The following is a 27,293-nucleotide window of genomic DNA, read 5'->3' as shown; positions in this document are numbered from 1 at the left end:
GATGTCCGCTCTTCAAGGTACAGAACATAGTTTCTAATTCCTTGCTACACTTCCCGAGTCAGTTGAAGAAGGGCTTAGTCTTGGTGGGTCTATAGACCACTGTGCTACCCCAGCCTGGAGGAAGGAGATGTGACACTATGAGCAATGATTATTTTCTTTGCAAAGGCCCAGGAGGTACAGTGAACACAGTCACCTTTCCTCATTGTGTTTCCTATGAGCAAGGTGTTCAATCTTCATGATCTCCAGATTCCTTCTGGTAGGTTTAGGCTTGAGTCACCCTCTTCAAATTCCCTTTCAGTACCATAATTCCAGCATTCTGTCAATAAACAAAGATAGTATCAGTTTAGTGAACCAATTGCAGCAGCAAGAAGGGGTGCCCCGAGGGGGGTTTCTACAATACCAGGGGGAATCAGGTGGGAAGAATGACCCACATAGAAATGTGTGATCAAATTTTCCTGAGAGTCCTCAGGCCTTTGGAGAATTAGTAAAAGGTGGACACAGACAGGATGTGAATGAACAGCTTGCTCTCCAAGACTGTGGGTTGTAGCTTCCTGTGCCCACAGAGACTTTGGGGAAACCACCCTGTTGTAATGAAGAGTTTTGCATTCTCGGCTGCTGGAGACTGTGCCAGGAATGGCAATGAAAGTAGTCCCTGGTGGTGACCACATCCCAGGAGCTGAAACCACACTCTAATTTTGCACGAAATTGCTGGTTCTGACTCTTCTTTGCTTATGATTTCTCATTTTGATGGTAAGGATTACATCTAGTTATGTGTAAAGTAACATCTTGAGAATAGACTGAGGAAAACCATTTAGCCCTCAGCGATTTGCACGAACCCACAACATGCCAGTACACTGGTGGGGATGTAGGCTCCAGGATCAAAGTCACTACAACCATGGTAGTCAGAGGTGGAGGGAACGTCCAAAGACGCACCAAAGAAGGACAAGGAGGATGGAAAGGAAGGAGGAGAAAGAAGGGAATGAGGAATGAGCTCATTCGGGGGAAAAAAAAAATTGGACTTACATTTATATGAATACCTAGACGAATCTTAGAATTAATAACATGTTAAAATGGTGAGTCGTTATGACAAAGATGAGACTATAGGCCTTATCGAGCCACCCTCGCACCCTGCTACTGAGAATTGGCAACCAATAGCTTAAAAGTGTTTAGTCTTTTCAACTACAGACTACCATTTGGGGGTGCCTGGGTGGCTCAGTCAGTTAAGTGTCTGACTCTTGGTTTTGCCCCAGGTCATGATTTCAGGGTTTTGGGGTCTCTGCTTTGGGCTCCATGCTGGATGTGGAGCCTGCTTAAGATTCTCATTCTCTCCCTTCCCCCTGCCCTCTAAAAACATAAATAAAATTTTACAAAGATTACTTTTTGGAGGAAATAAAACTAACCATTTTTTAAAAAATATTTATTTATTTATTTTTAGAAAGAGAGCCAGGGGGATGGGCAGAGGGAGAGGGAGAATCTCAAGAAGACTCCCCCATTGAACACAGATCCCAATGTGGGGCTCGACCCCACCACCCTGAGATCATGACCTGAGCCAAAATCAAGAGTCGGGCCTTGACCAACTGAGCCATACAGCTGCCCCCAAACTATTAACTGAAGAAAAAGTGGCCTGAATTTCCAGTAAGAATTTTATTTTATTTTATTTTTATTTTATTTTATTTTTTTAAGATTTTATTTATTTATTTGACAGAGAGAGATCACAGGTAGACAGAAAGTCAAGCAGAGAGAGAGGGGGAAGCAAGCTCCCTGCTGAGCAGAGAGCCTGATGTGGGACTCGATCCCAGGACACTGAGATCATGACCTGAGCTGAAGGCAGTGGATTAACCCACTGAGCCACCCAGGCGCCCCTCCAGTAAGAATTTTAAAGTGGAATTTGACTTCTCCTATTTGGCCTCAAGATTCTCCTATCCTAGCAGTGAAATTCAATGCTTTTTTCCTGTCATAATTATGCCTTTACAAACAGTACAGATTCAAGATACAGTGGTTGAACATGAATAAATGAATAAGTGTAGGACTAGAGAATGTCTGAAAAAATAGATCTCAGAAATAGTTCTGCAAAAGTTTTGATAGATCAAATCAAAGCATTTATTTCAACCTGCATCCCATTTTAGAGTTTGTATTTGGGCACAACAAGCAAAAATTCTAGAAAGAACTTTCCAGGAAGATAGCTGAGATTTGACATTGGGGCACATACTGTACACAGAGAAGATGACATTTTAATGTAATTTATTTGAAATGCTTCCAGAAAAGTTTAAGGCCATTATACAAAAACATTCATTTCATCAAAACATTCACTTTCTTCCTCTAGGCCAGCGCTTGACAGACTTCTTGTCTCAACACGTTGACCAAAGTGGCCAATGGCTCTTGTAGACAATGATCCAGTCTTTCCCCTCCATCAGATATCGGTTCTCAGCTTATGTTTGCTTCTAGCAGTTCACTCACTTGCTAAATCAATAACAGTTTGAGAAACAAAGCAATTTTAAATAAACTCATAATAGAAAAAAAAATTCACCATGTTTAAAATCTATAAATACAGAAATATGTTTTTACAGGGTAAAATTGACCACATTTTTTCATTTTTGAAAAATAAGTAATATTACCTTGTTTTTATATTGATACATCTTGTCACACAGCTTCTTCGAATGCACATGTTAGATGTACTATTATAATAAAATGATAACATAGCATTTACTGCTTTCTGTAAACTCGAAAGACACAGAAGATTTAAAAAAAAAGTTTTTTGGCAATAATTTAGACTCATGACTACTAGTGCTGGTGTGGGAATAATTTTGCACAGGTCATCCTTAATATTTACACTCACAGGGAGCTTTTCTGTGTATTCAGTTAACTTTTTTTTAAAGGTCGGCCGTCCACCCTGCACTGTAAATCAAGGCTAGACAAAGAGATTACTAGTTTGGCTAACTGATCCTAATTAATAATCGAGTTAATTAAAATTGGCCTATGGAGAATGTGATTACAACTCTGATCACAGCACAGAGCCGGAGGTGGCAAAGCGGTGACCTAAAAGAAGAGCAGGAAAACCCAAGGCTCTGGCCTTTCCTGGAAGGGCACTGACCTTGTTTTCTCGTAATGCTTCCTGCCTAAGGTCAAGATGAAGCACTTCTTTTAAACTCTTCTTCCACATGTTTCTGTAAACAGAGTCACTGACTCACCTGCGGTCTCTTCCTCAATGCTCCAAAATAGGAGTAGGCCTTGGCACATGAAACAAAATGATGGTGGGCCTCCTTATTATTCTGCCAGGTGTTCCTTCCCAGGCCTGTTGAGTTCTACTCTGGTTTATGCCAGAAATGGCTCTCTAAGGCAAGCCAGCAACTAGGACAGACACCCCCTGGTGCAACTGCCTTTCAGTTCAAGATTCAGAGCTGGTGGCTGCCTTTGTGCTGGTCCTTTTAAGGTCAGACACTACCGCATGTCCTAATAGATTATTGCATCAAATTTGCACTAGGTGACACTGCAAGGTCAACACAGTGCTTCTTCCTTTGCACCATTAAGTGTCCAGTATCCCCAGGGGATGTTTTCATGCTTTCTGGTTGGATAACATTGAACCAAGCTCATTGCAAGGATCGATCTTTTCCCATTTTCCTGTACATACCATCATTGACACACAAGTGACTTCCTCGTGCCCTGTTTGCCAGGCCCCGTAAATTCTATGCCTTCAGCTATCATGTCAAAGAGCCAGGAAAGCACTAGAGAAGCAATCTACACGAAACAGTAGTTTAGAGATTCTTTTCTATTTTTTAAAATCCAGCAGGACAAGTGAAAGTAACTTGTTCAAGTACCTCTCCATCCATCCAGACACTTGTGAAATGCAACACAGGGTAAGAGCTGCCACAGACCCCAGCTTACAGACAGACTGGCAGTTACAGTACTAGGGACAAAGATACAGATACAAGAGACGAGGGGCAACATGGTCACCAAAGTATTAAAAAGTGCTTCTCCAAACCGTTCCATGTGTGGAATGCAAATACTGTACAGGTAAGACACAGGGCTGCTTCCAGGAAGTACACGTGCCTCTGTCAGACGTTGCTTTCGATGTGCCTGCTGTTCCCACCAGAGGAGTCCGTCTGTTCCATGCGCTCACAGTCGAGGCTGACCTCGCTCGTGTCCATACTACAGTCTGACTCACTGTCCGATTGGTCCATCTGCTCAAGTTTTGTGTCTCCCTGGGGCTCTTGGCTCCTGGGGGCGGGGTTTAGGAACGGTCCCTCAGAGTCCAGCGCCCCAGCTTGCCCGGCAGCACACAGAACGGTTTCTTTGGCCTGACGAATGCAGTTGAGCCACTGCTGCTTGTTGAAGGTGTCGTTGGCTTGTAGTGAGTGGGTCTGACTTTGGGAACCGTTTTTGAAACTTACTCTGAAGAAGTTTTTAACTAGAAATGAAAAATACATATAAAAAAGGTCAACGGACAGGTATTTCACCTAGGCCAGAGGTAACCTATAGAGTGATATGAAACCCATGTACCTAGGGCAGACATCATTAATTGATTACAAAATGTGTCCCACTGGTCCGGGACATGGCGCAGCTCTACTCTGCAGCCATCAAGCACCTGGATCTGACATCAGGGTAGCTCTCGGTTGCCCTGAGGCCAGCAAAGTAAAATCTCCCACGATCTGGTTAAAAACATAGACGCCCGGACTCTACCGTTAAGTGACTCAGATTCAATAGGTCTAATGTGGGCCTGATAATCTGGACTTTCAACCACGGCCCCAAGTTAGAGCCTTCTCACGTTTGAGAAGCTCTGTGTAATAGCAAACCATGCCCCTGACCCTCCAAGAGATAATAGTACTTGTATATATAGTACCTAAAAGACTGAGAAGATATGCAAAGACTCAGAGCCGTTATAAATTCAGCTTCACTTTAAAATAAAAATACATTTTCAAACAACACAAATAAAAATTAAAAAAAAAATTTTCATTATCTCCACAGGAGCTACGTGTATTTAAAAAAATGGTAGCCCCCCATTCGGGAGACATTTTGTTTAGTTTAACGGACACAGAACAGGCTCTGTGCAACACTTGGCTCACAGAAGCATGTGTGTTCATCAGTTCCCTTGCACTAACCCTGGAGCCAACGGTTTGGGAACCACCACTTTGGATAAATTCAGGTTCCACTTTTTGCTCCTGGGCAAGTACCTTAACTACTGTGTGTCTCAGTGTCTCAGTGTCCTTACTTGTAAAACGGGAGAAACGAAGAGGACCTATCTTATAAGGTTATTATAAGGGCTAAAGTTAGTGGTAATGCATGTGCTTCTATACCACCTGACACATAGCCCGTACTCAGGGAATAGAAGCTGCCACCAAGACCACCATGGCGGAGGGACTGATGAGCAGGTCAGGGGCAGTACATGCTAATTACGTTGACAATACGATGCCCCTATAAACCCAAGAGGCTCAAATGTCACTTTCTCAAGGAAGACTTTTCGGATCATTTCCTCTAAAGCAAACCCCCAACTGTTATCCCTACCTGCTCCATACAGGGTTTTAGTTCTCTTATCGCTACCTGAATATTTATTCATCCTTTATCTCCTCTATCACAGTGTAAGCTCCATAGGGGCAAGGAATTTGACTGTTCAGTTTACCAGTGTATACTAGTGCCTTGAATGACACATGCAAGATACTCAGAAAACACTGCCATTGTAGCTCCTCTTGGTTAATTTGTTTAAGTCTCAAGTTAGAGAAACCCATTAGAGTAATTACACATGAATCCTCAACCCAGGTGACCATTCTTAATCCTTTTTAGGGATGATTCTCCTGGCTCAACAAGAGTCACCAGTAAGCAACTGGTATTGACATAGGGGCTGTCTGGTATTAAGCATGCTTGCATCCCATGGAAGGAGACAGGGAGAGGGAATGCAAGGAGCACCTGTTATGTGCAGATGGGTTCACTTGCAGCATCTTAATCCTTATAACAACCTTATAAAGTAGGTACGAATATATGCCCATTTTACAGATGACACACTGAGGCTTGCAGAAGTGGCACAAGGTTACACAAGCAGTGAGTAATAAGACAGCACTGGAATGTAGTGTGACTCCAAGGCCACAGCTAATTCTCTCTCCACCAGCCAGACACTCCCTCTGAAGCACCACAACCAAAGACATTCAACATGTCAAAACCGACAGCCATCCGTACTTCTCTCATTGTTGCTAAATGCCCCACGCAGGGAGCCGCCCAGCCTCACTTCTCCATCCTGCAGGTCTTCCAAGAGAAGGTCCTTTACAGGGATCGGCTGCCGGTACAACTGGTAGCAGAGCTGTTCATTGTGGGTGACAGCTCGAGTGATCACAAGCACTTCTTGGAACAGGAAAACGTGCAGTTTCTAGAAGAAAAGAATCCACAGGATTTCCTAAGCAACAGTCTATTGAGTGCATTAGGGGACTTCTGTGGGTAAGAGGAGCCCCGGTACCAGCTTCACATTGTATTATCAACTTTCAGGCTCAGGTCTACCTCCAGAACAGAAGTCGGGCATCTTGGAGGTATTTCCAGATGCATCTAGTGCCTTTCCTGTAGGAGCGCCTCCCTGCGGCCCCCACAGAGAAGGCTTTCTGCCTACAGACATCTGCGGCCGGGACTGCCAGCTGAAGGGACACCATGCATAGTGCGTATTCGCAGCGCAGAATATATGTAGACACACAGAGCCTCCAGCCTCCATAAGAAAAAAAAAGTGAGAAGGGGGGACAGAATAAAGGGAATAGTGAAGGAAAAAGAAGTGAGTACCTCCTCCCGGGCTTTGGCTTTTAACACCCAATATAACCTTAAGAGATCATAATGAACTATAGTCTATGAAGGATACAAATTGGGGGGGTGCCTGGGTGGCTCAGTGGGTTAAAGCCTCTGCCTTCGGCTCAGGTCATGATCTCAGGGTCCTGGGATTGAGCCCCGCATCGGGCTCTCTGCTCAGTGGGGAGCCTGCTTCCCCCTCTCTCTCTGTATACCTCTCGGCCTACTTGTGATCACTGTCTGTCAAATAAGTAAATAAATAAAATCTTCTTTTAAAAAAAAAAAGATACAAATGGTATTTCAAAGCCTAATATTAATCTTTGTTTCCCAAACCCATAAAAACACTTGTTCCTTAAGCCACAGAACTGAATATCAGCTCCATCCAGGCACTCCAACTCTGAACACTGCCCATTCCCGAGGGAACCAGAGTGTGCTGTCAGAGCCACAAAGAAAGATGATCAAAGAACTGGTCCTTCTCGGTTATGTTCCTCGGAACCTCAGTTCTCTGAAGAGGCTGTGCTTAAAAGGCTGATGACTGATGTGTGTGTTGTGGGCGAAAAGAAATCTCCAAAATAAAGGCTTGTCTCAAACCACATCATAAAAGCAATTTCGCTGGGTGGAGCCCGTGTAAATTGGCCCCATCCCGTTCCTAGTGCTAGACTCTTCTCACCGTTTGGAAATGTGGACGGACGGAAATGAAAAGGTCTACAACTTTTGCAGCTGGTTCTTTTTCTGGTGGAGATATTTGGGGATGTGAACCCAGGGGTCTCAAAGAGGTGGGAACTCACATCAGAATCTTGATTTGGGGCAGGGGAAGCACATTCAGCATTATCAGACAATTTTACTTTTGGGAGAAAAGAAACTGGTGGACCCCACCCCCCCGACACACACTCTGACACATACAGACAGACACAGACACATGTACCTATAGAAATTAAAGCTCAAGCAAATGTTGGATGGTGAAAATAAAACTGATAATTTTGTACTGCATGGGAGGAGACTGAAGAGTGAGGGTTTATCAAAAGTGCATTTAAACAGATTAAAGCAAAAATAACCAAGTTAAGGGCTTTTTTCTTTTTTTTTTTTTTTTTGGAGGGGGGATATAGAAAGAATGTTAAGCCTTTTTTGGGGGATGGGTAGGGGAGGGATTGGATATTGTTGTATATATTAAACATTAGGTTTTTAAAATACTGTTTCTACTGTAATCAACCCTCTAGCCAAGGTAGGTAATTTGAACTCAGATTGTCTAGGAAACCTTTTAAAAACATCCCTTATTTATGAATGTTAACTGAGAATTTCCCTTCTTAGTCTCAGCTCCTTTTAGCCATCAAACTAATGAGCTCTTCTTCTGGCACAGGATTGTTCACAAAGACTTCTATCATTCTACTGAGAAAAACAATAAAACATACTTCCTATCCCAACTGCTATCTTTGTTTTTCAAAAGTCTGTTTGCTGAAAAATGAACTACAGTTCATCTCTAATTCCCGAGGCACATCTAACCAGGGAGTATCAGTCCTTGACTGAGGGACAGAAAGAGAACAGGCCTCATCCCATCCAGTGATGTATCTTCCCAACCATTTCCAACAGGGCTTCTGAGAAAGAATGTTCAAGAAGCCAGAGTTTCAGACATTAGAAGCCAGAGTATCAGACATTAGAAGTCCACTAGAGTTTTCTGAAAATCAGCAAGAAGCAGAATGCTGCTTTCTAGCAACCAATAACTCTGTAGTCAAACTGAAACACTTCTTCAAGCAGTGGTCATGATCAGTCTCCGTATCTCTGCTGGACCACCGGCTAGCTGGATCCCCAGCAACTTTCATAATGGGCACTATGACAGGCACTCAGTGATTTCAAGTAACATTTCCAAGCCTGCTCACAAATGCCACTCCAAAGTCCAGGTCAAATCATCAAAGCTTTATCAAGAACTATTCAATCTAGTTTTGTCTTTCATTCTAAGAGTTGACTAGATACTGAAGATGAAATATGATAAAAGAAGAGATTCTCTTTTTCAATGGCTTTCCCAAGATTGAATTTAAATATTTGTTATATATAATAAAATCTATACATTATATAAATATACATTTCTATGTATAATATGTTTAAATTATAAAATATCATAGACATATTAGTATTAATTTCTACTGGCTACACATAAAAAGAACCTGGTGAATTAAATGAATTTTGAGCTCTCATAAAATTTCAAATCCATCCTTTCTTTATACAAACATTTACTCATTCATTCACCTAACATTACTGAGTGCTTAGTACATGCCAGGTCCCCATAATAGGTGCTGGGGATTAATAAGACATGGTTTCTATCCTAAAATCATACCTAATGGAAGATATTGACAAACATATGGTGGATAATTACAGCCCACTGTAGTAAGTGTCCCAGGGAGATCCATCCAAGTTGCTATGATAGGAGAGGAGGAACAAGTTCAAAATCTACTCAGGAATAAAAGCCAGGAAGTTGGGCAGAGTTAGCTATACAGCTAGTTTTAAAACAAAAACTGGTTTTAAAATGGCAGTCTGTGGATGGGTACCAATCCATTAAAAAAAAAAAAAAAAAAGCAAAGAATTTCTCATAAAGCTGAGTTTCAACTTAAGAGCTGTTTTTCTGAGATTATATACTTTTTAACATCTTGTTAAAATCATCCCTTGTTTTCTGATATCAAAGCTGGAGGAGATGTTGTTAATCGTTTTGTATTTGTTATTGAAGGTCATGCTCAAACAAAATATAATTGGTAACCCTCTGTTGGTCCCGAAATTTCACTGGTTGTGAAATTATAAAATATATATATTATATATTTTGTGTAATATATATAAATATATATTAATTATAAGCTAGAAACACATAACATGTTATTTATATATGAATTATAATATATAAATATATACATATTTATATATATTTATAAAAATATATAAATATATACACACGCACAATGTATATAATTATATATATCCATATACATATGGGATCCTAAGATACAAAAGACACTGGAAAGCAATTTTTGTCTGAAGAATGTGACCTTGGGTAGGGAAGGCAGAGTAACAGGAGGCTGGGCATTAAATGGATTAAGTGCGTGGGGAGGCATAGGACCAGACCCCTGAAGGAGAGTAGCCACTCACCACCCCTCGATTGTTCTTCAGTTCTCCGTGACAACACAGCACTCTTGAGTTGTCGATTAGAGAGTCTTTCTGGCCTTCTTCCAAGTAAAGAAGCCGCTCTTTATAATAGCGGCACTCAGATTCCCCAGTCTTGGTGTTGATTTCTGCCACAATTCCCTGAATGATGTTTATCTATGGAAACAAAGAAGAAAGTATGGGGAAAGTAAGCAAAAACGGCTACACCAATAAGTCCCAGGGGCTCAGCCAAGAAGGTCACCCAGACAGACCATCTAACTCTCAGATTCCGTTATCTAACCTGCTGCCTTGGGAAAAGGCAAAAATAAACATGTGCTTTGAATATATTGTGTCCATCTATCCATCTATACATGTACACACAAATATACACACACACACATATGTATATACACATGCAGGTATTTGTATTATATAGAAAACTTATGTTGATGCATGATTTTATCCAAGAGGAAGAGATAGAAAGTATAGCTTCTGATGTGGAGGACTCCTAACTACTGAGTTCTATGTTGCACCTTTCTTCAAACATGCTTACAATGTGGAAGATATAGGCATATAAAAACCATAGCCAAGGAGAGAACACAAAGCAGAATGCAGTAGTCCCCAGAAGGGATCATCTTTGTGGGTTTGAACTCAGTTTCAAGGTTTCTTTTTTTTTTTTTTTTTTAATTTTTTTTTTAATTTTTTTTTTTTAAGATTTTATTTATTTATTTGAAAGACAGAGATCGCAAGTAGGCAGAGAGACAGGCAGAGGGAGAGAGAGGGAAGCAGGCTCCCTGCTGAGCAGAGAGCCTGATGCGGGACTCGATCCCAGGACCCTGGGATCATGACCTGAGCCAAAGGCAGAGGCTTTAACCCACTGAGCCACCCAGGCGCCCAGTTTCAAGGTTTCTCTACAGGTACTCACTCTAACCTCAAACAAGATGTGCAAATTGGGTGTAAAGAAATGGTTTGGGTAGCTTTTTAGTGATAAAACATAAATGATTTTAAAAAGATAGAGAACTAGAAATGGAAAGAAAAGACACTAGCTTTAATGATGGGAACTATTTATCTACATACATACACTCACACCCATGCCTGTAGCTCATGTGGAAACAGTAGGGGTGGAGGGATTTCAGACCAAGGGTAGATATAGCGTTGTTACTGCAAAATGAAACAAAACAACGCGATAAGAGCACAGCACTCAGACACAATCAGTGGGCATTTATTCTGATGTGTTATTCTATCACATAGATGATATATCTAAATGATGTAACATACTAAAAAACAAAGGAACAAGAAATTAGTTGAGTAAAAACTCAAGGACACCAACCAAAGGCAAAATGATGACCTCATCAGCAGGGTCCCCTGTCCTCCAACAGTGAAAAGACCAGCTTTTCCTTTCTTCCCATCTTTCTTGTGGTAGCATTATTATTGTTTTTTAAAGATTTTATTTATTTGATACAGAGAGATCACAAGTAGGCAGAGAGGCAGGCAGAGAGAGAGAGGGGGACGGGAGGAAGCAGGCTCCCTGCCGAGCAGAGAGCCAATGTGGGACTCAATCCCAGGACCCTGAGATCATGACCTGAGCCGAAGGCAGAGGCTTAACCCACTGAGCCACCCAGGCACCCCGTGGTAGCATTATTTTTTTAGTTTTTATTTAAATTCCAGTTAGTGAACATAGAGTGTAAGAGTTTCAGGTGTACAAATGATTCAATACTTCCATACAACTCCCAGTGCCCATCACAACAGGTGCCCTCCTTAATCCCCATCCCCTAGTTCACTCCTCCCCCCACCTCCCCTCTGGTAACCATCAGTTTGTTCTTATAGTATAGAGTCCGTTTCTCGGTTTGCCTCTCTCTCTCTCATCCTCCCTCTTCCCCCCCACCTTTTCTTGTTTGTTTTGTTTCTTAGATTTCACATATGAATGAAATCATATGGTATTTATCTTTCTCTGACTGGTTTACCTAGCATAATACTCTCTAGCTCCATCCATGTCCTTGTGAATGGCAAAATTTCATTCTTTATGGCTGAGTAATATTCCATTACACACACATGTTCTTTATCCATTCATCAGTCGAAGGAGATTTGGGCTGTTTCCATAATTTGGCTATTGTAGATATTGCTCCTGTAAACACTGGGGTGCATGTATCCTTTCAAATTAGCATTTTTGTATTCTTTTGGTAAACACCTAGGAGCATAATTGTTGGATCATAGGGTAGTTCTATTTTTAATTTTTTGAGGACCCTCCATACTGTTTTCCACAGTGGCTGTACCAGTTTGCATTCCCACCAACAGTGCAAGAGGGTTCCTCTTTTTCCACATCCTCGCCAATACCTACTGTTTCTTGTGTTGTTGATTTTAGGCATTCTGACAGGAGTAGGATGAAATCTCATTGTTGTTTTGATTTGCATTTCCCTGATGATCAGTGATGTTGAGCATCTTTTCATGTGTCTGCTGGCCATCTGTATGTCCTCTTTGGAAAAATGTCTATTCATGTCTTCTGCCCATTTTTAAATTGGATTATTCATTTTCTGGACATTGAATTTTATAAATTCTTCATTTATTTTTGATACTAACCCTTTTTCAGATATGCAATTTGCAACTACCTTCTCCCATTCTGTAGGTTGTCTTTCAGTTTTGTTGATTGCTTCCCTAACTCTACAGAAGCTCTTTATTTTGATGAAGTCCCAATAATTATTTTTTGCTTCTGCTTCCCTGACCTCAGAAGACATATCTAGAAAGAAGTTGCTACAGCCATTGTCAAAGAGGTGACTGCCTGTGTTCTCCTCAAGGATTTTGGTAATTTCCTATCTCACATTTAGGTCTTTCATCCATTTTCAATTTATTTTTGTGTATTGTATAAGAAAGTGATCCAGTGTTATTCTTTGGTATGTTGCTGTCCAGTTTCCCCAACACCATTTGTTGAAGAGACTGTCTTTTTTCCATTGGACATTCTGTCCTGATTTGTTGAAGGTTTATTGACCACAGAGTTGTGGGTTTATTTCTGTAGTCTTGATCCCTACAGCTCCATAGTATAACTTGAAGTCTGGACTGTGATGCCTCCAGCTTTGCTTTTCTTTTTCAAGTTTGATTTGGCTACTTGGGGGTCTTCTGTGGTTGCATACAAGTTTTGGGATTATTTGTTCTAGCTCTGTGGAAAATGATGTTGGTATTTTGATAGGAATTGCATTAAATGTATAGACTGCTTTGGTAGTATAGACATTTTAATAATATTTATTCTTTCAATCCATTTCTTTGTGTCCTCTTCAATTTTTTCTTTAGTGTTTCATAATTTTCAGAATATGGGTCTTTTACCTCTTTGGTTAGATTTCTTCCTAGGTTTCTCATTGTTTTTGGTGCAATTGTAAATGGGATTGATGGGTTATTTCTCTTTCTGCTTCATTGTTGGTGTATAGAAATGCAACCAATTTCTATAAGTTGATTTTGTATCCTAAGAATTTACTGAATTCACCTATCAGTTCTGGCAATTTTTGGTGGAGTCTTTTGGGTTTTCTATGTAGAGTATTAGGTCATCTGCAAATAGTGAAAGTTTGAGTTCTTCCTTGTTGATCTGAAAGCCTTTTATTTCTTTTTGTTGTCTGCTATGGCTAGGACTTCCAGTACTCTGTTAATTAACAACGGACATCCCTGTCTTGTTCCTGACAGTAGAGGAAACACTCTGTTTCTCCCCACTGAGAATAACATTCACTGTGTGTTTTTCATATATGGCCTTTATGATTTTGAGGTATGCTCCCTCTAAACCTACTTTGATGAGGGTTTTATCATGAATGGATATTGTATTTTGTTAAATGCTTTCTCTGCATCTATTGAAATAATCATATGGTTCTTATCCTTTTTATTAAGGTGGTGCATCACCTTGATTGATTTGTGAACACGGAACCACCCTTGCAGCTCGGGACTCGTGGTGGTATTGGCAGGAAAGAACTTAACCAATGAGTAAGGGTAATAAGGCCTCTTCTTGGTTACATTTACTTAATGGAAAAACAAACCAATCTCTGAAAAGCAAAGTTTTAAAAGAAGCCTTTACTCAGTGAGAACTTACCAGATCTTGTAATGTGTTAAACTGGCAATGAATTCTAAGATTAAGTGATTATTTTTCACATTCTAGTGAAATGATACCTTCTGCCCAAAGCCAACTGGATAAAAACTTCTACCCAGTTAGAACTCTGGCATTTCCATGTAAGTCTGACAGAAGATCCTACAGCTCTGAGCCAAAGTCTGGTGACTGTTCCCTATGAACAGATGCATAATCTATATACTTTTATAGCTATTATGGGTTTCAAAGTTCATTTATTCTTTTCTCTATTTCCCAAATTTGGGCTGTAGCACTACTTGGATAATAAATACATCTTTTTAAAAAGCACAGGCTTTTTGTCCCATAAAATAATCTTTTTGGACTTTAATGTCAACATGACATTAAATATAAGTCCTATGAAATTAATCCAAGTTTTACTAACATAAACCAAATAATAAATAGAACACTTTGATATACAAACTTTCTCTTCGTTTTTTTCCCCCTCTTGGTTTTTTCGACAAGCCTAATTATTTGCCTCTTTCAAAAAAACAACAACAAAAAAAGAAACTTCACAAAACATATTAATGCTATGACTCATCCTTCAAGTTAATTCAATCAATGCTTATCCAGCGTCTGTTCAGTGTCAAACTAAATGATGTCACTGAAAGAAATGAGAGGTCCCTGCCCTCAAGAAGCTTTAAAATATATGGGAAGTGTCTGACAAATTCTTTTATGTCTACCTTAATCTTTTACCTTACTACATTTTTAATATATAGTGGAATCTATATTTTTTCCTTGCTTTTAGAGGTCTTAGCATTAATTACTGTGGCTCTTCTTAGAGTTTACTCAATTTACCTAGAATTAACTGGGTCTTGAGACAATTTTCTGAGTTTCCTACAAGTATCCAGGAGACCAGAAAAATGATGTACTATAGGCAAAAATATGTGTTCCCTTCCTAATTTAGCTCAGGGACCAAACAGCTGGCATATCACATGAAGATTAATAAACTCAAACCCCACAGTGGTTCTTTAGGCAGCTATGACTACTGTCTGATGCTACTTCTTTCTTTAGTGTTTGAAAAAATAGAGAGACTGAACAATAGGAACAATCAGCGTTATTCCACATTCTTTGTGGACATTGTAATAGCACTTCTGGGTCTGCTTTCATTTATTAAAAATATTGTTTTGTTGTTACATCTACCTCTACACTATAAGCATTTATTCTCTGTACTTTTTTTTTTAAGATTTATGTATTTGAGATAGAGAGTGTGTGTGTGTGCAAGTGTGTGCAAGTGGGGGGAAGGGCAAGGGAGAGAATCTCAAGCAGATTCCCTGCTGAGCACAGAGCCCGACCAGGGCTTGATCCCAAGACCCATGAGATTGTGGTCTGAGCCGAAATCAAGACTCAGATGTTCAATTGACTGAACCACCCAGGTGCCCCCGACATTGGTTCTTGAGAGGACTTTATTGTGCAGAATCACAGGGAGGAATAAAGGTGTACATAGCAGATTGGCAATAGCAAACAATCATGGCGGTTATGCATTTAAGTTCAATTTCAATTTATTGTTGCATCAGGCTTCAAACTGAAGGGAAAGGACCAGTAAAGCAAGACGATGACAAATATCTGATAACAGAGCAGGGGGTAAACCCACACATGCCATAATCATCATCCTCAAAGTGGAATCTGGAAGCTCTGTCTGGTTCCTCATGCGGTAATGTCATCTATCCGTGGGCTTGTGACACAAACCGAGAATAGCAGCCAGCACGGCAGGAACAGCAGGACTGTTCTTCTCATTGATTCCAGTGATTTTTTTTTTTTTTTAAGGAGTTAGGGAACAGTGGCAGGCAGAGGGAAGAGATGGTCTGCCAGATCACTTGTTGGCTGAAACAATCCTTAGAATTCAAAATGTTAAACAACTAGACCTCTGGAATATCTAAATATCTGAATTTCTATTTAAAAATGCTTTCTTTTAGGGAAATTTCTATCAACTCTCTAAAACACTGTTAAGAAATTCTAATAAAGATGTGGTAGTTAATGCACTGCAGTAAAAGCAAGACCTTTTTTTAAGATCTAATTATAGGACTGGACACTTGGTGTAGAAATAATTTACTTAGGTTCTCTGATTTTTTTCCCTTTTCATAAGTGGAAAACCTATTCAGGGAACATGTAACTCAAGCTACATCGGTATTATGGGTTTTACGTTTATCAAGCATTCACAATGTACCCAAGAGTATGGGGCTAAATATTTCTGCCCATCTAGGTTAATGCCCAGAGGATTTTGAAAAGAAGGGGGGAAAAAACCCCAACATTGTTGTGCCTCTATTGTGTAAATGGGCACTTAGAGGACCTGCTTTGCAGACATTTTCAAACGCAGGTCTGCCACGCTTCACACACAAATCTGCCTGAATGAGTAGGTGCAGATTCAGCTTTCAAAAGTGATGTCCCATCTTATGCACTAGGGAAACCCGTACATCCTTTCGCATGGCAAACAACCCCCTTCTTATCTGTTTCTAAATCCAAACTTCAGCTCACTGGGTGATTTTAGAAACAGAGCATTATTCTTTCATGCTGCATATTAAAAAGAGACATCTTAACAGTAAAATAAAACTCAAGAGTAGCCTCACATGCTTCAAAAAAGTAATTATTTAGACTAGCTCGAGCTCCCTGTTGTTTTCATTCCTGCAGACCACACACTTGCTGGGATGAAATATGGAGAGGAAGCAACATTCTCACATGCTTCCCGGTAGTTAAAAACAGAGCCAATGAAGTGGGATGGGCCTCATCCCTGGTGCCTGTGTCCCTCATCTGTGCTGGACCGGGGACCTGGTCTGTGTGTGTTTGCATTCAATCAAGAGCATCTCTCCTTCATCTTTTCTATCCCTATCAGGCGGCACCTGGCCCAGCACTGCACTCGTGAGGCCTTTCCACGAAGTCTGGGGGTGGACAGCTTTCTGCAATTCCATATGCAAGAGGGGCTCAGAGAAGCAGCCAGGCCTTTAGCTCCATGGTATAGGGTCATAAAGAAGTGGAACAGGCCCAGGATTTGCAGTCCACGCTGACAGATTTGACATCAGCCTCATCACGTGCTGGCTCTGGACCCAGGCAAGTTATTGAAGCCCTCCAAGCCTCATCTGGAATATGGTCCTAACAAGGAGAGTTATCTCACAAGTTGTTATAAGGATTAAATGAGATACATAACCTATAAAGTGATTACCTAAAGCTGATTTCCTAGGTACTCAAGAAATGTCAGCAGATGTTAGAATTATCATTGTTGTGATTACTACTAATTATTATTAAGCCCCTCTCTAGGAGGAGACAGGTAGTCTGCTCACAGGATTCATGGATTCTGATTCTCAAGTCACCTGTGCATATACTCTTTCTGTTCCAGATGCAGTCAGGGAACAAGCCCCTTGAACTGGTCTCGAAGCCTCCATCCCCACGACTTCTCCCTCAGCGGTTTCCATGACTGCATGTCTGGACCACTACAGGAACCTCTCAACTTTCCTCCCTGGCCCTCGTCCTTTCCCCCTCAGTCCCCTGTCTTACAAACAAGGAGAGTAATGTATCCAAGGTTTCACAGCTTATCAGCAACGGAGCTGGGATTTGAACCCTGTATCCCAGTTACTTAGAGAACAACAAACAAAAGAACAAAGCACAACAAAGGAAAACCATCTCAAATTGATCTTTAAAACCCTCTCTATAGGGACACCTGCATGGATCAGTCAATTGAGTGTCTGCCTTTGGCTCAGGTCATGATCCTAAGTCCCAGGATGGAACCCTGGATCAGGCTTCCTGCTCAGCAGAGAGTCTGCTTCTCCCTCTGCCTGTCCCTCTCAAGCATGCATGTTCACCTTCTCTCTTGAATTAAAAAAAAACAAAACCCTCTATAACCACATCTGAACCCCCATCCTCTGCCTTCTCTCCTGCTGCTTCCTCAGAATATCCTCAACCCTGGGCAGACTGACCCAGGGTATTCCCCAGGCATTTCCTGTCCTGTCATTCCTCCATAGCTTTGTTCAAGCCACTGGCTCCTCCTGGCCTGCCATCGCTTCTGGTCTGTCCCACAGAGTACCCCAATCAGAGCCAAGCTCTCTGGACAGAACACTCCCTATTCACAATATTCTCATGAGACAGATCCATTTCTCCTGGTCTTCTATTGCTGTTGGAAAAAAATCTCTCTTCATACTTAATGAACATTTTCTGGTGAGCAGGAGGTTTGACTAGGTCGGTCCCTCACTGTATAGTCAGTGGCTGAGGAGAGCTGGTTCTGAAATGGGTGTTGACGTGACAAATGGGCTCACAGGCGCTAAGGTAAGAGGCAACTCCCACTTGCTAACTAAACAAAGATACTCAATTCAAAATCCCCAGAGACCTTAACCCTCACAGCCACTGTGAACAAACAGATTAGTTTATTATGAATTATAATTACAGATTACAGAGTCAGCTACACAGAATCAAGAACTTTGAGAAATCAAAGCGACCTTAGGGTGTATTTCACGTAAACACTGCATTTTATAGGTTGGGGGAGTGAGGTAGAGAGAGAAGGAGTGAACTGCAAAATTAAAACACGACTGACGGCAGCACCAAGCATGAAAGCCAAGACCCCTGGGTGCTGTATGCCCAGAAACCCATCATTCACCATGCACTCAACTTCCTAGACACAAGGGAGAAATCAAGGTAAAGACAGAAAGAAACAGGTGAACTTACAGCTTCTTCCAGGTGCTGCTGATCTGGATTATCATTTGGTGTGTGCCTCAAGATTTCTCGAAGAAGAAGAGGGTATTTCACTAGACGGCTCCTTGGAATATCGAGAAAATTCCAGAGATCCAGCTTGCGGCTAAAGGGGGATTCTAAGCATCGCTGTAGGAAATCCTGGACTCGGTGGTCTTGTTTTTTGTGGTCCAGCAGCGCTTTTGCGGCCACTTGATTGCTGCAATAGCTGTCGTAGGAGCTGAGACAAGGCAGCTAAGAAAGGAACATCAAAACACGGTTGGACTGTGGAGCTAACTGTGCCCTGAAGCTACACGCAAGTATCACTTGTGCAGCCTGAAAAAAACCCTGCTGGTCTCCAGGCCTGGCCAAGGTTCCTTGATCTGCACGGCTGGACGAGACAGACAAGGGCAATCTTCAAAATCACAGGCAATGAACAGTTTTTAGGCTTTGACTTACTTGTGTGAAGTTACTTTCTTAGCTGTACATTTACATTTTTTTTAAAAGATTTTATTATTTTTTTATTTGACAGACAGAGATCAAAAGTAGGCAGAGAGAGAGAGAGGAAGGAAAGCAGGCTCCCCGCTGAGCAGAGAGCCTGACTCGGGGCTCGATTCCAGGACCCTGGGATCATGACCTGAGCCAAAGGCAGGTGCTTAACTGACTGAGCCACCCAGGCGCCCCTACATTTACTTTCCTGATTGTTAAGACCCCATCATAATTTGTTTGTATTTCTGCCAATCTAGGTTGGAACAAAAGAACCAGAAAAAACACACATGCATACAGCTCGAAATTTTCCTGCACTCCCAAAGGTGTCCGGTGAGGGGAAAGCTTCCTATCTTTAAAAATAAACAGGACTTCTCTTAAAATTATTCATAAGAAATTCATCTGGAGGACTTAGGGGTATAAAAAGAAAGCAAGGAGTCAGACTTTGTGCCCCAGCCATCTGCGTGGCCTGGTGCGAGCATCTCTATGTTGTTAGCTGAAGGTGACCTGATTCCAAGGTGGGCCAACCGTAAAGAATGCCAAGAAGTGAGAGCAAAAGTATAATTAGTAAAAAATCAGATGCAGGAAGCATTTAGAAAAATCTTTTAAGTTGGATTCCTGTCTATACCTCATGGTTGACATCACAACACTGTGCAAAGAACATTTAAGCCTAAAGACTTTGGGATGCTTCAACTCCACTATCTTCCTTCCAGCAAAATACTAATTTCCCTGACATGTCCCATCAGTCACTTTGTGCAAACAGAGAGCTGACGTCCCCAGTAGAAGGCGGTTCATCTCCCTTTTCCACTCCTTCCTAAGTTCTGCATCCTCAATACATTGCATTGGGCCTGCCATCCACAGACATTCAAAGTTTATATTCCGAATGAACACATAAATGGATGTTTAAGGTGTCCAGATTAGGTAACACTTGATGGCCTGGGAACATGGCTTAGAAATAAATTGTGGCAGCATCTGAACAATGCGTCAAAGTATAAACATTCTAGTGCTTCTTTTCTACCTCTTACTGAAATTATTTTCTCAGCAACTGAAACCAAAAAAAAAAAAGAAGGGGGCCGCCTGGGTGGCTCAGTGGGTTAAAGCCTCTGCCTTAGGCTCAGGTAGTGATCCCAGGGTGCTGGGATCGAGCCCCGAGTTGGGCTCTCTGCTCAATGGAGAGCCTGCTTTCTTTCTACTCTCTGTCTGCTTCTCTGCCTACTTGTGATCTCTCTCTCTCTCTGTCAAATAAATAAATAAAATCTTAAAAAAAAAAAAGATATCAAGGAAGTAATGTTTAAATTCACTGTCAAGTTTAACATTCTTTGGAAATGTCTACCTTCCTTATGTGTCATTAAAAAAACCCTTTTATTTGTGTTAAAAAGAGCTGCAGAAATTTTTTCCTCAACCTTACATTTGAAAGTAATGATAATTGCCACACACACACACACACACACACACACCCTAGATGTGGTATTGTGGCTTGTAATTTAGACTTTCAGAGTTAATTAAAAAGAGCTTCAGGTCCTCTTAATTTCATTTCCACTTCCTCGCTTTTTAAAAAGACCTGGAAATGCCCAATGTTTTCATTATGGAGAAACAAATCAGCAGTAACTCTCAGATGCAAACCAGTGAGGAACTCTGACCACACTGCTGCCTACAGTCCAATGGGCCATTATTCTCTGATCCTGCCGCCCCCGCTGCCATGGCAACCCGATCCAGTTCTGGTCCTGTTCACACCTGACAGGGTGCTCATTTCCTGGGCATGACCTGAAGGCTATCTGGTTTGACCCTACTGGCTAGAAAGGGCCACAAGCGATAACTTGAAAGAAAGAATGTATACATCTTTGTTCCCAAATACACACACATTCGCGTGTGTGAGAGGGGATACCACAGTGGTTTAGCAGGCAGACTCTGGAACCAGGGAGAGTTATGCTCAAAGCCTAACCTGGACAGTAACTGGCCAGGTGACCCATCTGAGCCTCAATTTCCCCACTTAAAAATGCATATACTACTTTCCTCCTGTCTTTTAATGAGGTAAGGCAGACAAAAAGTGTAAGAGCTTGGCTTCTGGGTAAGAATCTGTAAGGACTGCTATTAAAGCAAAAGTATAATTAGTAAAAAAATATTTTTTTGTTATTATTTATCCCTAGGATATTTTTATTGAAGAAATTGTGGTTTAGAGAAGCAAAACTACTTGCTCAGCTAGAAACAAAACCGGTCAGCCGAACGTTCTTCCCCTACCCTTCCCCCAAAGCTCTGAACTCCTTGACATCTCTTTAAATAGACCATCAAGAATTTATAAAGGAAACTCTTTCACTTTCTTTAGAAATTCTTTCTATCTCCCTAAGCTTGTGAAATTGACAGAACAAATCCATTTTTTTTTTTTTTGCTTCCATGTACCCGGCCTCTCTCTATAGAATTAAAATTTAATTAGAACCCAAATTAACATGAGAACTTGCTGCCTGGAGAGCTTGTAAATTATTTAAATTTATTAAATTATATAAATTAAATTATATAAATTTATTATTGAAAAAACGTTAGCACGAAGAGAAGTCGCTTGGGAAGTTGTTTCTATCGAATAGGGGAAGTGTATGGGATCAGGCCTACCGGTGGGGAGATGGATCTTCGGTGACCAGGGAGGCACCTTGAGGAAACCACCACTCTGCTTCAGGCCTTCAAAGTACAAGGAATTGATTCATTCTAAGGTCAAAAGGACTGGCCAGGCCTGTCCTGCTTGGGAGGCTCCTTGTTAAAAGGGCTTTTTTCCCCCCACCTTTTTTTTCCTGGGAGGGGTTTGGGAGGAGGAACAGCGAATAAATCAATTTTTCATGGGTCGAATGGGCTCTGACTTTTCTCATTCAAAGTCCCCTCAGATGTTTATTTTGTTCTGTTAAAAAGACCAGAACTCAAACAGATGTACCCCTTGGTTTACAGTTCCCACTCGCGTGGGCACATCTGCAGTTAAAAGTGGGAAAACATTTAACAGCTCGTCGGGCCTGATAAATAAGGGCCGTTTCTCATGAGGTCTGGTCACAATGGGCCAGTTGTTTAATTTTAGGCTGCTTTTCAAGCTTTAAGTCCCCATTTGATGTCTGAAGGGTTCAGATAGCAGTGGAAGTGGTCACATTTCCTCCGGGTATGTACAGAAAAGGCCTGCAAAAGCCACCCCCAATTTCCTAATAAAAAAATAAACATTTATTTCATAAAAATATTGACGACAAGGCAAATACCTCCACTTCTGCGTCTGGTGTGAACTGACAACGTGTATACGATGCCTAAGGAAACATGTCGTTCTGCATCGCCATCTCGTCAACAGCAGAGCAGGCATTGCTAATCACTGGCCCCCCACGCCCATCAAAGCAGCCCACAGCCTCAGGAGGTTTAAGAAATACTGAGGCAGAATCTTTCTTCTCATTACACCTTCCCTCTCTCCAGCTGGCAGACTCTCTTTGGAGAAATTTCTTTGAAGGTTAAAGAAGTTAAAACATCTACCACATCTTATAATAAAATGAAAGTCAAAAATATAAGATGAATGATCTCGCCTGAAATATTAAGTCACATTTTCTAAATTATTCATCTTAGAACATTGCTTGCCTTTTGGACACCCTTGGGGTATGTCGGCCTCAGTGCTAAAAGTGACTTCTAAATTAAAACTATCTAAGTCATGAAACCCTCAAACTTTCTTGATCAAGGCTGTAACTGAAAAGCAGAAGTTAGGATAAGAGAGCAACATCAAAACACAGGAAGGTTAAAATATAACTACAGATGTAACTGCATCAAGAGAACTCACATGATAGTAGGATTTATGACCTTCACAACATTCTGCAAACAGTGGAATGACTCTAATGCTGCCTGCTCTGGCATTTCCTGCCTATTTTTCTGGAAGACTGTGTGGATCAGAGAGATGAGAGAGCTAATCCTACCTGGAAGAGGTCATCAAAGTAATCTGCCTAACAGATGAATACCACCTGGAGTTGGGGAAGTACACTCAAGGGCTTGAAGGAAAGAGAGGTATAGTAAAAGGGAATGGTGGGGACTGCAGCAAAATAGGAAATTCATGCCTAGTCTAAAGTACATTAAATGGGGGCGCCTGGGTGGCTCAGTGGGTTAAAGCCTCTGCCTTTGGCTCAGGTCATGATCCCAGGGTCCTAGGATCAAGCCCCACATTGGGCTCTCTGCTCAGTAGGGAGCCTGCTTCCTCCTCTCTCTCTCTGCCTGCCTCTCTGCCTACTTGTGATCTCTCTGTCTCTGTCAAATAAATAAATAAAATCTTTTAAAAAAATAAAGTACATTAAATGAATGAACAATCACATTACGTACCCAACGAAACACAAATTCAGCCCCAAGACCATAAATTTAGAATCCCTAATCTAAGGTCCCAGCTGATTTCTTTGTTTAATTTAGGAAAGGGAATGGGTTATTTGGGATGAAGGTCAGCACAATACCAAGCCTTCCTATGAAGTTACTCAGAATCAGATATAAGCTAAACATTAATAGCATTTAGTATTTCCTTGTGTATGAAACTACATTTTACCACGAGAGCTTTTTGGAGCCTGAATAAAAGCACCTTTTTTTTTTTTTTTGGTGATATGGATAAGAATATATCTGTGAATATTTACTTGAATAAAAATGATAATAATTATATTATTAGTAATTGGCCTCAATTGAATATAAAGTAGTTTTACTTTATTTGATGTAAAGCTGGTAATCATTTGTGCCTTTACTTATTTTATTGCAAAAAGGCCATGTTATCTTCAAATACTGCAAATTTATGTTAAGAAAAAAAAATTCTTTCCATGCACTGCAGAGATAAAGCCGAACTATGATAAATTTTGCTAGGAATTTGCCATTTCTGACGTAAAGCCAGCATTTGGCAATACAAAAAGTCTAGCTAAAATGAAACTCTATCTATGTTATTGAAATTTATTCTCAATCAAGACTGGAGAACTCTTCTTACCCAGCCCACGAGGATGGGACCAACATGTTCGGTGGAACCATCAGGCTTCCGAGCATCTCGAAGTTGACTAAGAAGCTCTGGTTAAAAAAAAAAAAAAAAAAAGACACACACAAAAAAACAAAAAACAAAAACAGAATGCTTATTTTGTTAGGCATTCAAATATGAACAAGACTGGAAGTAGATTCTGGGTTAATCTCCTTATTACATAATCATGACTTGTTATAGGACGACTCAATTAAGGCTACAAGTCAGGACTCATTCTGGGAACAAAATTATACCTTCGTGTAGAGGAATCAGAGAGTCCAGTGTTCCAAAGATTTGATTCAACTCTTGTTCTGTCATTATGGAGAGTTTCAGCATGGGGTCATGATAGGCCTGTACAAGAAGGGCAAGAGACAGAAGCAAACATTTAAAATCCGTAGAAGCAAGTGGTTAATGTAAATGGCGTCGGTGTCTGTGAGGCCCCATTTTATAACAAAATATTTGGCTCTCCCCAGCACCCTCTTCCAGAACGCTGCAGAGACAGCAGATGGGTGTGGCCAGACCAGATGAGAATCCAGGATTGCCTTGAGCTGTTTGTGGTTGTTGATAAACCAAAGCAGATTTTTTAAAAAGCTTTTTAATTCTAGTATATCATACATCGAGGCAAGAGCACAAATCCTAAGTACAGAGCTAATCTGATTTGTATAATGTTTTAAAATTTAACGTATTGGAGATCTTGTAGCTTGAAAAACTCCAAATTTATACAGGATTTGTTACTAGTATAGAACCTACTAGTAGGTTCTTTTTCAATGAGTCCATATTTAAACTAAGTAAAGGAAGAAAGGGAAAAGAAAAGTGATGGCATCCTTTACGACTGTTCCAAAGCCAAAAGACCAAAATCTCTGTCAATTTTATCTTCTCTTATTAACGGTAATTTTTTTTTAAAGATTTTATTTATTTATTTGTCAGAGAGAGAGACAGGAAGCACAGGCAGACAGAGTGGCAGGCAGAGTCAGAGGGAGAAGCAGGCTCCCTGCAGAGCAAGGAGCCCAATGTGGGACTCGATCCCAGGACGCTGGGATCATGACCTGAGCCGAAGGCAGCCGCTTAACCAACTGAGCCACCCAGGCGTCCCATTAACGGTAATTTTTAAAAAAAGATTTTATTTATCTGACAGAGACAGAGAGACAGTGAGTGAGAGAACAAAAGCAGGGGGAGTGAGAGAGGGAGAAGCAGGCTTCTACTGAGCAGGGGGTTCAATGTGGGACTCGATCCCAGCTCCCTGGGATCATGACCCAAGCCGAAGGCAGATGCTTAACGACCGAGGCACCCAGACGCGCCTATTAATGATACTTGAGCAAGAACACACAATTATACCCAAGTTGCTGTAACAAAGACTCGGATGGCACAGTCTCTGCCTCCATGGAGATTTATAAAGCTAATCGGGAGATAAGAAAAACACGTGGATAATTAGATATATACTTTTTAAAATCTCAAGACTAAAAACACAAGGGATGTCACATAGCAGCAAAAACTGATCCAATTACAACTGCTCAGAGGTGAGAGAATTAAAGCTGTAGCGGTCCAGGGAGATTTAAGAAGAGCTGTCTGGCTGGCATGCCTGGGATGGAGAAGGAGGCATAAGTACTGGTGCAGAATGAACTGAGATCTGAGCTAGTTCCTGGAGGACAGCTGGATATGGATGGTTGAAGGAAAGGAAGGGTTTCCAAGAAGGTAGAACCACCGTAAGCAAAAGGATGGCAGTAAAACATCCTTAGGGTGCTCAGCGTTGGGGAACCTTGATACAGGAAGGAGGAGCTGAACAAATGCCCAGCAAGACGTCTTATAGAGTTAAATGCCTTTTTGTCATCTCCATCTTCCTCCTCCTCCAGCCCTGTCTAAAAACTCAGTTTCTTGACTGTGTCCAAGCAAAGTGCGGATGGCCATCTCCTGGGACTGCTACAGACAGGACTTCATACCAGCAGGAATCTGGACAGAGGACACTTGAAAGAAGGGACTAAAGACTCTTTCCAACCTTGCAATTCCCTTTTTTTTTTTTTTAAGACTTTATTTATTTATTTGACAGAAAGAGGGACAGCGAGAGAGGGAACATAAGCAGGGGGAGTGGGAGAGGGGGAAGTAGGCTTCCCGCTGAGTAGGGAGCCCGACGCGGAATTCGATCCCAGGACCCTGGGATCATGACCTGAGCCGAAGGCAGATGCTTATTGACTGAGCCACTCAGGTGTCGCAAACCTTGTGATTCTTTAAAGGGGGCTGCGAATATCAGATGAAGAAGTCTGGATTTCAGCCTTTAGGGAGTGGGGGGTGGGGTCACTGGGACAGAAAGGTTTTGAGGAAAAAGTTTATTGTCCAGACAGCACAGGTTACAAAGCATGGGTTTCTTCTCCCTTCCTGCACACAGTGTGACTAAAACACAAGTTCTATATAAAAGAACGCATGTCACATGATATTATGCAGTCGCCTTGCTTGACCACTTTCTCTACTTAGGAGATTCAAGTGACTTTATTTCTAAGACACCATTCCAGTTTCAGATGTCTGCACGCCCTTTCCCATGGGTAAGGAGGCTCCGCAGGACAGACAATGAAAAATATGGAAAGCCAGGCCACTCTCTGTGAACACTTTCTTAGAATTGTAAAATTATTCATGAGGAAAAAAAAGAAAAAAGAAGGTGGCCCAAATGACCACTGGTTTCAAATTCACCTTTTTTGCCAATTTCAAGTCCTCTATCAAGTCTTCTTCTCCTTGGGAAAGCTCAAAGATTGCCTGCAAGCAAAGACAGAACACGTTCACTGAACATTCCATTTATGAGCCCAAATTCAAACAGTGCTGGTTCTGTTGCTCAAAAACCCAGATCTACTCATTTCTTAAGCATTTTTAAAGGACTTTAAAAAGTTAAATTAACCTGCAGCAAATGCATCTAAGTAGCTAAAACCTATAAAGGAAGAATTTTGCAAAACTTCTATATAATGTACTCACCCATTTATGGGAGAAAGGGGTTCCACATATGTTTCCAACCCAGTAAGTCATCTTTCATGTTACAGAACTTGGGTACAGCCAAACAAGAGGGAAGTATTTTAGGCAAAATAATGACAGTGGGAGTCTGGGTCTCTCATGTGTGCAGCAACCATCACAAATGGATTTCAGGTCTGTTCTCAGTGGTGGTCGTGGCAGTATTATGAATTGGGCCATCACAATTTGTCTTTGTTCTACTCAACAGAAGGTGAATCT

At 41.2% G+C, this 27,293-nt stretch overlaps 1 protein-coding gene across 5 annotated transcripts in view; it reads right to left on the bottom strand.

The window, feature by feature from the left end:
• Positions 1–2,224: 2,224 nt before the first annotated feature.
• Positions 2,225–27,293, bottom strand: part of ARHGEF3 (Rho guanine nucleotide exchange factor 3) — a 315,913-nt gene continuing 290,844 nt past the window's right edge. For all 5 annotated transcript variants that reach the window (XM_045078699.1, XM_045078714.1, XM_045078698.1 and 2 more), the window contains 7 exons: positions 26,766–26,828; positions 24,341–24,437; positions 24,063–24,139; positions 18,620–18,877; positions 9,883–10,053; positions 6,166–6,352; positions 2,225–4,405 (listed from right to left, as the gene is read on the bottom strand). In XM_045078699.1, the coding sequence (XP_044934634.1) occupies positions 4,053–4,405; positions 6,166–6,352; positions 9,883–10,053; positions 18,620–18,877; positions 24,063–24,139; positions 24,341–24,437; positions 26,766–26,828 (1,206 nt within the window). In that variant the 3' untranslated portion in view covers positions 2,225–4,052. The remainder of the gene's footprint in view (positions 4,406–6,165; positions 6,353–9,882; positions 10,054–18,619; positions 18,878–24,062; positions 24,140–24,340; positions 24,438–26,765; positions 26,829–27,293) is intronic.

Source organism: Mustela putorius, unplaced genomic scaffold, assembly GCF_011764305.1.
Source record: "Mustela putorius furo isolate JIRA1106 unplaced genomic scaffold, ASM1176430v1.1 tig00000095_pilon_pilon_pilon, whole genome shotgun sequence".
Taxonomy (NCBI): Eukaryota; Metazoa; Chordata; class Mammalia; order Carnivora; family Mustelidae; genus Mustela; species Mustela putorius.
Note: the sequence above shows the minus strand (reverse complement) of the source record. Positions and strands in the feature narration are given on the sequence as shown.